Source organism: Anomaloglossus baeobatrachus, chromosome 10 (assembly GCF_048569485.1).
Source record: "Anomaloglossus baeobatrachus isolate aAnoBae1 chromosome 10, aAnoBae1.hap1, whole genome shotgun sequence".
NCBI classification, from domain to species: Eukaryota; Metazoa; Chordata; class Amphibia; order Anura; family Aromobatidae; genus Anomaloglossus; species Anomaloglossus baeobatrachus.
The window spans coordinates 87,136,173-87,149,021 of NC_134362.1; the positions used below are offsets into that span (position 1 = coordinate 87,136,173).

Genomic DNA, 12,849 nt, shown 5'->3' on the forward strand with positions numbered 1-12,849 from the left:
GCAGAAAGTATGCTGTATCTAGGGCAGAATATGTGGACATATATCAAGCAAAATTCTCTAAAACTGAAGTAATGAACACATTAATCGAGATTATGAAGTAGAAACACAAGACGCTTGTCAGTAACCACAACTGGTCTACTTTTCTATTTAGACTAAAGATTGTTAATTACAGCTAATTAAAGGCACATGTGACATTTAGCACTTTAAATCTGGGACAGAACCGTGACCTGCCTTGGGACATACTGGCTAAAATACAATTGTCTAAGCTTTCATGAACGTCAGTGATTTGATTTAATCAGTGCTACATTATTCAATTACGTTCATGGCAGTGTTCACTAAAAAATCTTTTGTTGTGTTTAGAAAGCACTGGGACTAAATATAAAGTCAGGTTTCATTATTTATTATGCATTGATGCAATGTCTAGGCCCTGTCTTGTGATTTTACTATCCAGTCAAGTATATACTTGTTTTGTTGTGGTTGGACGAAAACTCATGTCCATCGTTAACCAAAGTTTGAATGTTTAAAGTGTTTTGATGGCTTGGTTATGAGTAACCAAGTCATAAACCAGTCATAATATGATCTCAAGTTTTTCAGTCCCTTCCATCGACTCCTTAGTTTCGGAAGAAAGTTGCCTTATACTAGGATCTACTTTAGAGTCAAGATTTATTCTTTTCTGGTTGGTGACACTACAATAAAATGACAAGACTAGAAAACTAGACAATCACTAGTGATTGGGTGAGGGAAGTAGATATGGGTTTTACTTCCAAATTACAAAAGAGAGGGATTTTTTTGTACGCAAATTCTCTATGATGGAGACTACCATAAAGTAGTATTTTGTCTACTTTTTGTGGCTTTAAGTCAATATGGGAAGAATCATTGCAAAATGATGCTTGACCTTGTTTTTATCTTCTCTATGACAGGGCTTTTACACCTCCATAGTCTCAGTGATCACTCCATTAGTTACACCACTCTAGGACTTGTAGTACAGATCAATTCCAAACCCTTTTTTGAAGTGACTTTTAGAGGTGGGTCCCAAGCAAATGATCTCCTTTATGATGTCCAGTTGCTATTATAGATAGAAAGACTAACTACGAGGAAACTTGTTTTTTTTTTCCTGGCCAGTTTGGTTATATGCCATACAAACTGTCAAGGCCACAGCAACCAGAGATTCTCTGTGGAATGACGTAGAATGAAGTGATATCACTGCCGCACTGAAATAAAAAAGAGAAACCAGGGAACTGGGATTTTGGGACATGAGCATTGTGTAATATTTAAACCTTATAGAGATCTATGCTTTGGACAATCTTTACTTTCCTGAAAGGTACCTTGACAAAAAAGTGGTCACAAAGCATCTCCTTTTAAGATCCCAATAATCAATTTTAATCTGTAGGAAAAATCAGCATTAAGTATAAATTTTCCATATATGCCATCACAGGGAAAATTAAGCATTATAGAACACACATATAAATTGTTGGGCTATTTGCTTAATAAAGGTCAATCAAAAAGAGATAAAGATCCTAAACATTGGAACTGTATATCAATTCAAAATTCATTAAATCGGGTATATGAAAATGAGGTTCCTGAATTAGAAAATCCCCTTAAATGTATTCTAGACAATAACGTTTCTGCTCTATTACAGGTTGGATCCTAATGGTGACCTTTTACGAATTAATTTCAACAATGCAACCAGGGACTCAGTTCTTAATATACCAGTTGAGAAAGTTCAGCCATTTTACTCTGCTTTGAAGGAGTTTGTGGATTTGATGAATGAGGCAGAAAATACTTTTTTTTACAAAATGAAACCAGGTTAGTAAAATTGTTCATATTTTATTCAGTGAAATGTCCTTAAGTCTGTTGAAAAAAATTAAAAGCAATAGAGAAAGGACGGCACCTCATGTAAAACATTCCAACAGATTTATGTACAAAGGGGAAGTACCCAACAAAGAGGTGTGCAGTGCCCACATTTTATGTGATGATTTTTTTTTTTTTTTAATCAGATCAAATTTTTATTGCATTTTAAACACTTTCATTACACTGTTCCAGGAGTTACCTCACACAAACATCCCAGCCCTAAACCCCCCACCCTCCCCGGTCGACAGTCGAACCTGCTTACCCCTCACGTCTCTTTTTTCCTTCAGAATAAAACATTCTTCTCATATACCAGCATCCATTAGCTCTCATATACATCTTATAACCCCAACAGCCTATCTTTCAGTAGCTCAAATGATGCCAGTCCTGGAAAGTCTAACCACCTGTTCCATATCTTTTCATATTGTAACATTCTACCTCGATAAAGATAGATTCTCTTTTCCATAAGAATAATTAAGTTAACTTTTTGAACAGATTCCTTACAGGCCGGGCCGGTGCCTTTTCTGACAACCAGTGCGAGGCAATAAGTTTCCTGGCCATAGCTTCTTCTACTGTACACTTAGGACATTTGGAGTCTGCCCTCATTACCGCTTTATACATCCACACAGGGGTTTTGTAAACTCTATATATAACATATGTAGGTGACAGCCTATTCATCTCACAGAGAGATACTTTAGTAATGTATTGCAGGAAGGAATCCCATTTGTCCTCTCCAATCTCTCCCAGATCCTCCATCCACTTCGTATAAGGCCCAATTGGGTGCCTCCCAAGAAACATGGACAGGAGCTTCCAATGCACCATTGATATACAGCCTGCAGTACTCGTCTGTGTTCCTATTATATTGATTACACTGTCTGGCTGTATAACAATCAGCACTGTTCTATTTTGTGATTCAAATGCATGGCGCGCAGTTGAAGAAACTTGTAAAACATACCGTGCCCCAATGGGTAATCTTTTAGCAACCCCTCGAACGTTTTGAACATGTTTCTCTCCACCACTTGGGAGAGGTACCAGATTCCAATTCTCCTCTATTGCACAAATTCTTTAAGGGATAGAAATTCAGGAACATTGAGATTGTCCCATATAGGAGCGTATTTCGTAAAACCCGTAACCTGCCTCAGCTGCTTAATTTGTCCCTACAATCTATCAATAAGCCGTGCGGTAGGGTATTGGGTAGAGTTCAAGCGAAGCTTTCCCACCACAAGACTGGCCAACAAGGGACCTCACCCAACCACAAACTGTATAATCCTCCCCGCCAAGATCTCAAGGCCCATAGTCCCCCACTATGTACTGGCCCTAAGCTGCTAAGAAGTAAAGCTAAGGATTAGGTAATGCCAACCTCCCTTCATATTTCGGCCTCTGTAGAGATTCCAGCTTTATCTGTAGGTGCTTCTTCCCCCAAATTAAGTCTCGAAAGATAGAATTTGTTTTGTGAATCCAGTTTTGCGGCAGCCATATTAAGGCATTGTGGAGTACATATAACAACTGAGGCATTAGTATCATTTTGCTTAAATTGACTCTCCCCACCACCGTGAGGTATAATTTGCACCAGGCCAGAGCCTTCTGCTTGAACCTAAGTAGGAGAGGGGCAAGATTAAGATGCTCATAGTCCATCAACTTAGTTGAAATCATTATTCCAGATATTTGAACTTCAGACACCACCTGCATCTGGGCACCAGTCACCACCATATTAGAGGACACGACATCCAGTGGCATCAGAACTGACTTGTCCCACTTTATAGTGAGTCCTGAATATTCTTCCAAAGCTGGAAATGACCCACATTACATTTTCCAAGGACTGCCTTGAATCTCCCAAAAACAACAGAAGGTCGTCCACATACAGGGCCACTTTCTCTTCCAAACTCCCATACCAAATGTCGCGCCTGTTCAGCTCTGCTACATCGTACTTTATATACAATACATTCTTATATACATTTTGTAATACAATACCACTTTTACGTAGGAGTGGATATGGCTCACCTACCTCCTACACAGGTAATAGTAAGCTGCCCTTTTTTTTTACTATGATATCTGCGATCTCTTGTCTAAGGGGTGCTTCACACACAGCGAGATTGCTGCTGAGATCGCTGCTGAGTCATGGTTTTTGTGACGCAGCAGTGACCTCATTAGCGATCTCGCTGTGTGTGACACTGAGCAGCGATCTGGCCCCTGCTGTGAGATCGCTGCTCGTTACACACAGTGCTGGTTCGTTTTTTTATTGTTGCTCTCCCACTGTGATGCACAGATCACTGTGTGTGACAGCGAGAGAGCGACGAAATGAAGCGAGCACAGAGCAGGAGCCGGCGTCTGGCAGCTGCGGTAAGCTGTAACCAAGGTAAACATCAGGTAACCAAGGTGGTTACCCGATATTTACCTTCGGTACCAGCCTCCGCTGCTCTCACACTGCCAGTGCAGGCTCCCTGCTCTCTGCACATGTAGCTGCAGTACACATCGGGTAATTAACCCGATGTGTACTGTAGCTAAGAGTGCAGGGAGCCAGCGCTAAGCAGTGTGCGCGGCTCCCTGCTCTCTGCACATGTAGCTGCAGTACGCATCAGATAATTAACCCGATGTGTACTGTAGCTAGGAGAGCAGGGAGCCAGTGCTAAGCAGTGTGTGCGGCTCCCTGCTCTCTGCACATGTAGCTGCAGTACACATCGGGTAATTAACCCGATGTGTACTGTAGCTAGGAGAGCAGGGAGCCAGCGCTAAGCAGTGTGCGCGGCTCCCTGCTCTCTGCACATGTAGAGACGTTATGATCGCTGCTGCGTCGCTGTGTTTGACAGCTAAGCAGCGATCATAACAGCAACATACATGGTCGCTGTTACGTTACAGAAAATGGTGACGTAACAGCAACGTCATTGTTGCTGTCGCTAAGGGTGAACCCAGCGTTATTGCAGAGAAATCTGTGTTTATCTGATATGTAAATGAGCTGTTCCAGGCTATGGGCCAGATCCTGATCTGTATGAGGTTCTTCCTCCAGTGATTATATTAAATAGAAGAAGGTATTACCAGTGTCATGTGTGATGGCCACTCTCTGCTCTCCTGATCTCACTGCAGAGCTGTGTGTGATTATAACTGACACATCAGCAGGTTCCTCTCAGTGTGATGTGTGATGGCCACTCTCTCCTCTCCTGATCTCACTGCAGAGCTGTGTGTGATTATAACTGACACATCTGCAGATTCCTTTCAGTGTGATGTGTGATGGCCGCTCTCTCCTCTCCTGATCTCACTGCAGAGCTGTGTGTGATTATAACTGATACATCTGCAGATTCCTTTCAGTGTGATATGTGATGGATGGTTGCTCTCTCCTCTCCTGATCTCACTGCAGAGCTGTGTGTGATTGTAACTGACACATCTGCAGATTTCTTTCACTGTGATGTGTGATGGCCGCTCTCTCCCCACCTGATCTCACTGCAGAGCTGTGTGTGATTATAACTGACACATCTGCAGATTCCTTTCAGTGTGATGTGTGATGGTTGCTCTCTCCTCTCCTGATCTCACTGCAGAGCTGTGTGTGATTATAACTGACACATCTGCAGATTCCTTTCAGTGTGATGTGTGATGGTTGCTCTCTCCTCTCCAGATCTCACTGCAGAGCTGTGTGCGATTATAACTGACATCAGCAGGTTCCTCTCAGTGTGATGTGTGATGGCCGCTCTCTCCTCTCCTGATCTCACTGCAGAGCTGTGTGTGATTATAACTGACAGCAGGTTCCTCTCAGTGTGATGTGTGATGGCCGCTCTCTGCTCTCCTGATCTCACTGCACAGCTGTGTGTGATTATAACTGACACATCTGCAGGCTTCTCTCAGTGTGATGTGTGATGGCCGCTCTCTCCTCTCCTGATCTCACTGCAGAGCTGTGTGTGATTATAACTGACACATCAGCAGGTTCCTCTCAGTGTGATGTGTGATGGCCACTCTCTCCTCTCCTGATCTCACTGCAGAGCTGTGTGTGATTATAACTGACAGCAGGTTCCTCTCAGTGTCATGTGTGATGGCCGCTCTCTCCTCTCCTGATCTCACTGCAGAGCTGTGTGTGATTATAACTGACACATCAGCAGGTTCCTCTCAGTGTGATGTGTGATGGCCGCTCTCTCCTCTCCTGATCTCACTGCAGAGCTGTGTGTGATTATAACTGACAGCAGGTTCCTCTCAGTGTGATGTGTGATGGCCGCTCTCTGCTCTCCTGATCTCACTGCAGAGCTGTGTGTGATTATAACTGACACATCAGCAGGTTCCTCTCAGTGTCATGTGTGATGGCCGCTCTCTCCTCTCCTGACCTCACTGCAGAGCTGTGTGTGATTATAACTAACACATCAGCAGGTTCCTCTCAGTGTGATGTGTGATGGCCGCTCTCTCCTCTCCTGATCTCACTGCAGAGCTGTGTGTGATTATAACTGACAGCAGGTTCCTCTCAGTGTGATGTGTGATGGCCGCTCTCTGCTCTCCTGATCTCACTGCACAGCTGTGTGTGATTATAACTGACAGCAGGTTCCTCTCAGTGTGATGTGTGATGGCCGCTCTCTGCTCTCCTGATCTCACTGCGCAGCTGTGTGTGATTATGACTGACTCAACTGCTGGTTCCTCTCAGCCTCCAGCTCACCTACATGCTCTATGACCTACATGTGCATGGCTTAAAATGGGTGATCCTACTGACAGATTACCTTTAAAAGTAAAACCAAATACAACCCCAATTCCAATAAAGTTGTGACTCTGTGTAAAATGTAAAGAAAACAAGATTACAGTGATTGGGAAATCTTGTATAGCCAAATTTTATTCAGAACTGAACATAGTACAGATATCAGAAGTTTAAAAATTGACTTTTTTCTATTTTATAAAAAAAACCAACTAATTTACAAATGATGGCAGCAACAAATTTTAAAAACGTTTGGTCCTTGCCATGTCTGCCATTATGTAGCATCTCCATTTGTTTAAACAACAGTATGTAAACATCTGGAAAGTGAGGGGGCCAATTGCCAGAGTTTTGAGAGAGGAACATTGTCCCAATTTATCTGATATAGGATTCTAGTTGCTCCTCAGTCCAGGGTCTTTTCCCAGATTTTGTTTTCATAATGCGCCAAATGGTAATAGGTCTGTACTGCAGGTGGCCGGTTCATCACATCAACTCCTCTTCTGGGAATGTTTTTTTAGAAAAAAAAACAAACAAATTCATATGTAAATGTATAAAGTTGTTATGTGAAAGTTTGGTACAGTGGATCAACAATTAGGATCTGGATGGACTTATAGGGCAGACTAGATCACATATTTTAGTTGTACATATCTCTTATATCCTTTTACCATCCCTCAACTGAACTTGACGGACATCCTTTTCTTAAACCTTAATAGGTAATATGGTAAAGAAACATACACATAAATTAATTTCATAAAAAGGCCTGGAGTGTGACATGTTATCTGCAGAGTAGAGATGGATGTTGTCTAATGTTAGAACTGTCTGTAGAGTATAGGGTAGCACGTAGGAATAGACTGCCAACTACATCGGAAAATTAATATCTTGGCATCACAGCCAGTTTCAGCCTTTTTGACAAATCTTTTTTTTCACTTTCTTATTGTGGGGAATGAGTTGTATTTGTCATTGCCATCATTTTGAGATACATATAAATTATTAACACATTTTTCTTAACCTTTTATAGGAAAGAATATAAACTAAACAGCCATATTGCTACTTTTTTGCAAACTAAATTTTACAGTTTTTGCCGAGCTGCACAAATGAAGTGATAACTTTATTCTGTAGGTCAATGCAGTTATGAAGATGCCACATTTCTATAGTTATACTTATGCTTTATTGCTTCATTTGAAGTTTTATCCTGATGAAGGAGTTTGTTCAGCTCTTAAACTCATACAGTCATATGAAAATGTTTGGGCACCCCTGTTAATGTTAACCTTTTTTCTTTATAACAAATTGGGTTTTTGCAACAGCTATTTCAGTTTCATATATCTAATAACTGATGGACTGAGTAATATTTCTGGATTGAAATGAGGTTTATTGTACTAACAGAAAATGTGCAATCCAAATTTAAACAAAATTTGACCGGTGCAAAAGTATGGGCACCCTTATCAATTTCTTGATTTGAACACTCCTAACTACTTTTTACTGACTTACTAAAGCACTAAATTAGTTTTGTAACCTCATTGAGCTTTGAACTTCATAAGCAGGTGTATCCAATCATGAGAAAAGGTATTTAAGGTGGCCACTTGCAAGTAGTTCTCCTATTTGAATCTCCTATGAAGAGTGGCATCATGGCCTCCTCAAAACAACTCTCAAATGATCTGAAAACAAAGATTATTCAACATAGTTGTTCAGGGGAAGGATACAAAAAGTTGTCTCAGAGATTTAAACTGTCAGTTTCCACTGTGAGGAACATAGTAAGGAAATGGAAGAACACAGGTACAGTTCTTGTTAAGCCCAGAAGTGGCAGGCCAAGAAAAATATCAGAAAGGCAGAGAAGAAGAATGGTGAGAACAGTCAAGGACAATCCACAGACCACCTCCAAAGGCCTGCAGCATCATCACCATTTTTCTTTCAGCTCCTGGGGTATAATGGGGAGATTATCTGAGCCCCTTGTGATATGACTCTAGGTGACTGTAATATACTTTTGGGGTATACCACCCTGTAACATATGTGGTTGTAAATAACTCTTATGGATCACTACCTTGCATAAAAATAATTTATTAGGAATAGAAGTCTATACATCTTGTACAGTGCTAGTATCATGAATAGGAATTCCTGGTTATAGATCAGTAAATTGATACCTTCTTGATCTAAGGAAAACAATACAGGGGGGAGTATTACCATTTGGGAACTCATATATATTGTACTGTGCAAGCACCACTATAGGGCTTTCCATCCCATCCCTATATCAGGGTCAGGTAGAGGGAGAGCCGACGTGGAACGGGGGCGCCCCGGTAACTTATGGTGTCATACCCTCCGTTGTTAGGTAAGGATACACTACACTTATAGGGCTATATTAGTTTCCCTTCCCTTTCCTAAAGGGAGTGTGTATATAAAACTCCTTGGTTATTTACAAGGATAACGTGATCCATTCTCATTTATATGTTTGTGTGTCTGTTTGTGGGTACATTTTAATGAATATTAATAAAAATTGTACATTTTAAAATAGGGTTGAGATTACATGTTAGTCCCTTTTTGAGCACTCTACCCATCTATTTAACTCGGTTAGTTCTGAGGTATACAAAAGCACATTTGGACAAGCCAGTTACATTTTGGAAGAAGGTCCTGTGGACTGATGAAACAAAGACTGAGTTGTTTGGTCAAACAAAAAGGCGTTATGCATGGAGGCAAAAAAAACACGGCATTCCAAGAAAAGCACTTGCTACCCACAGTAAAATTTGGTGGAGGTTCCATCATGCTTTGGGGCTGTGTGGCCAATGCCGGCACCGGGAATCTTGTTAAAGTTGAGGGTCGCATGGATTCAACTTAGTATCAGCAGATTCTTGACAATAATGTGCAAGAATCAGTGACGATGTTGAAGTTACGCAAGAGATGGATATTTCAGCAAGACAATGATCCAAAACACCGCTCCAAATCTACTCAGGCATTCATGCAGAGGAACAATTACAATGTTCTGGAATGGCCATCCCAGTCCCCAGACCTGAATATCATTGAACATCTGTGGGATGATTTGAAGCGGTTGTCCATGCTCGGCGACCATCAAACTTAACTGAACTGGAATTGTTTTGTAAACAGGAATGGTCAAATATACCTTTATCCAGGATCCAGGAACTCATTAAAAGCGACAGGAAGCGACTAGAGGCTGTTATTTTTGCAAAAGGAGGATCTACAAAATATTAATATCACTTGTATGATGAGGTGCCCATACTTTTGCACCGGTCAAATTTTGTTTAAATGCGGATTGCACATTTTCTGTTAGTACAATAAACCTCATTTCAATCCAGAAATATTACTCAGTCCATCAGTTATTAGAGATATGAAACTGAAATAGCTGTTGCAAAAACCCAAATTATTATAAAGAAAAAAGGTTAACATTAATAGGGGTGCCCAAACTTTTCATATGACTGTAGATTAATAAAAATTCTCTTTTATTCAACACCATCATACCCACTGGACATCTTGGAACAGATTTATCCGTATATCCACTTCTACGTTTGTAATAACATTATTTAGCATTTACTAAGATTTAATCTGTCCTACATAGCAGACAGTTTATTCCAATGTACTACCTATACCTTCCACACATTCGCTCTGAGTCATATGGGCTGTTCACGTTCCAAATGCATACTTGGCTACTTGTTTTCCTATATATAGGTCCTGTCAGCCATGTGTTGTAACATGATTTCTTTTTCCTGAGGAAGGAGACGGAGATGTCTCTGAAAGGCGTAGAAATGTAAAATAAAAGGAAATCTTTTTAATCTACAGCATCTGTGGTTTTTAGCGCGGCATTAAACCCGTTCCTACTTTACTTGTATATATCAAAATTCCACACATTCACATGAGATCAAACATTAAACACCGATGTCTTCAATGAAAAAGAGGTAGCCAGAGAAGATTACTTACTAGTGCATCAGTGAGTGTGACATATGCCCAATATAGCCAATTAGCATATCTCAGCATGGATGGTACTCTACAAAGGAATAAGGGTGGCATATATACTGTATTCTAAATATGATTCTAAAAATTGTTAGCGATGAAGAGATGATTGAAGGACTAACTTTACATTAAAAAGCTATTATCCTAAATTATAGTCAACAATAATGGGGAGGAATTTTTAGAAAACCCCATCTTGAGCACAAGAGGACTTACTGGTCCCTAACTTCACAGCATCAGATCATACAATACAGTAAAAACTCTAATAATCCAACAGCTGCCCCACTTAAATTAGAACTGGTATAAATATCTGATTCAGTGTGCCAGTAAGGCTGCTTTCACACTACGTCTTTTTAACATGCGTCCTGAACGGTTTTTTGCTGCAAAAGCGGATCCTGCTTTTACAGCAAAAAATGCATGCAAACGCATGTGTTACTTTGCAGGATCCTGTCACTGGATGTTTAGGGGCGGGCATTGGAGTCATGTGATCGGGAGTGAAGGGAACTAAACGTGCCAGACTGGGAGCCGGCATCTGACAGCTGCGAGGCTCGTAACCAAGGTAAACATCGGGTATACTTGCTTGGATACCCGATATTTACTTTGGTCACGAGCGTCTGCAGCTGCTAGGAGCCGGCTCCCTGCACACGTTACCAACGTAAACATCGGGTAACTAAGATAAGTGGTTACCCGATGTTTACCTTGGTTACGAGTGTCCGCAGCTCTCAGGTGGGAGAGAGAGAGAGGAGAGAGAGGGAGGGGGAGAGAGACAGAGAGGTAGGAGAGAGATAGACTGATCACGGAGGCTGGCTTCTGGGCATGCTCAGTAGAGCAAGCAGGATCCTGCCTATCAGCATGCCAGCGTTCACATGCGTTTGCGTGCAGTATAGTCAGGATCCAGCAATTTGCAGAAGTTGGACGCAGCTCAAAAACGCTACAAGTAGCGTTTTTGAAAGATGTTAAAAAACTGCAAGTCGCTGGATCCTCACTATAACACACACAAACGCAGGTGAACGCATGTTAACGCGAGTCCATTGCAAATGCATTGAAATGAAAACGCATTTGCACTGGATCCGTTTCTGCGTTAAAAAAACGTTCAGGACGCATGTTAAATAAACGTAGTGTGAAAGCAGCCTAAGTAGAACATTTGCTTTTGGCACTGAAGGAATAACACCAATGGCGCTGACTGACATAATTCATCCAGTGATGTCATCATCAGTATTGTAACATCAATACAACATCAACCATTATTTTATCATCAACGAAAATTTTTTTACCTGTCATTTAGGCTAAGGCAAATACAGGGATGTGCGGACCCTTTGAAAGAGTTAAAATAAGACCCCATTCTGGCACTGGTTAACGTTACCATTTGAGCCAAGAGGACTTGGGGCTTGTTTTCTCACATCTACTTTCCATGATTCTTTGAAAAAGTTCCCTATAATTTGTTTGAAGGACCCATAAAAAAGGGAGAATGCATGATAGAAATTTTTACAATCACCTATGTACTTTGTTTCTTTAATGAAATGTGTCTGTTTTCAGGTCAAATTGTGACATTTGATAACTGGCGGATCTTGCATGGACGGAAAAGCTACGAATCAAGAGCAGAAATTTCCCGCCATCTTGAGGGCTCCTATCTGGATTGGGATGTGGTGATGTCCAGACTGAGAGCACTGAAGAGCAAGTTGCAGAATTCGAGTTGATTTTTGTCCTTATCATACACAACAACATATTTGTTATATAGCTTTTATCTATACGATTATATATCGAGAACATCCGAATGTTGAAAAAAATGGAAGGATTCTTTATTCGCCAATACAAGCCATGATTCAGATTTCTCTATGAACACTTTCTAAAGCAGGTTATATAGTCATATGTTATTTCTGACGAGTGGTAATAAATTATTTTAACAATTGAGTTTATCTTCAAGATATAATGTTTATATAGGTATTATGATGTTTGGTAAGCTGTTCACTACTCCACTAAATTTGGTAACTACTCCATATATGTCTGATATTATTAAAGCCTCATTCAGTCGTCAGTGATTATTCTAGTATGAAAAAAGAACTGATAAATCTGACACAATGACCAAAATAATGATGAATCTCAGCCAAGGTTTCATCTTTTTTTTTTTGTTGCATCCAAGTAGTTTTCTCTTTTGAAAGAAACAGGAAAAACAGACAGCAGAAGATAGCATCTAAATGCTCTCTAACTTTTCTTACATCCATTATTATTTTTATTTACCAGCCTTCAGCTCAATTTTGAGCCATAGTGACTTAATGGATGAATGATCTCCAAGAGGATCGATCATGTGCAAGCATAGATAGGTCCACCAGGGTCTTCTCCACCATTATCTTGATACTATCACGCCATCGGTTGGCTGGCCTTCCTCTTCGCCT

General features: G+C 40.7%; 1 protein-coding gene across 3 annotated transcripts in view; it reads left to right on the forward strand.

The window, feature by feature from the left end:
* The window catches only part of BBOX1 (gamma-butyrobetaine hydroxylase 1), a 217,628-nt gene extending 205,263 nt beyond the window's left edge, over positions 1 to 12,365 (forward strand). For all 3 annotated transcript variants that reach the window (XM_075326519.1, XM_075326517.1, XM_075326518.1), the window contains exons 7-8: positions 1,640 to 1,806; positions 11,993 to 12,365. In XM_075326519.1, coding sequence (XP_075182634.1) covers positions 1,640 to 1,806; positions 11,993 to 12,153 — 328 coding nt within the window. In that variant the 3' untranslated portion in view covers positions 12,154 to 12,365. The remainder of the gene's footprint in view (positions 1 to 1,639; positions 1,807 to 11,992) is intronic.
* Positions 12,366 to 12,849: the final 484 nt, after the last annotated feature.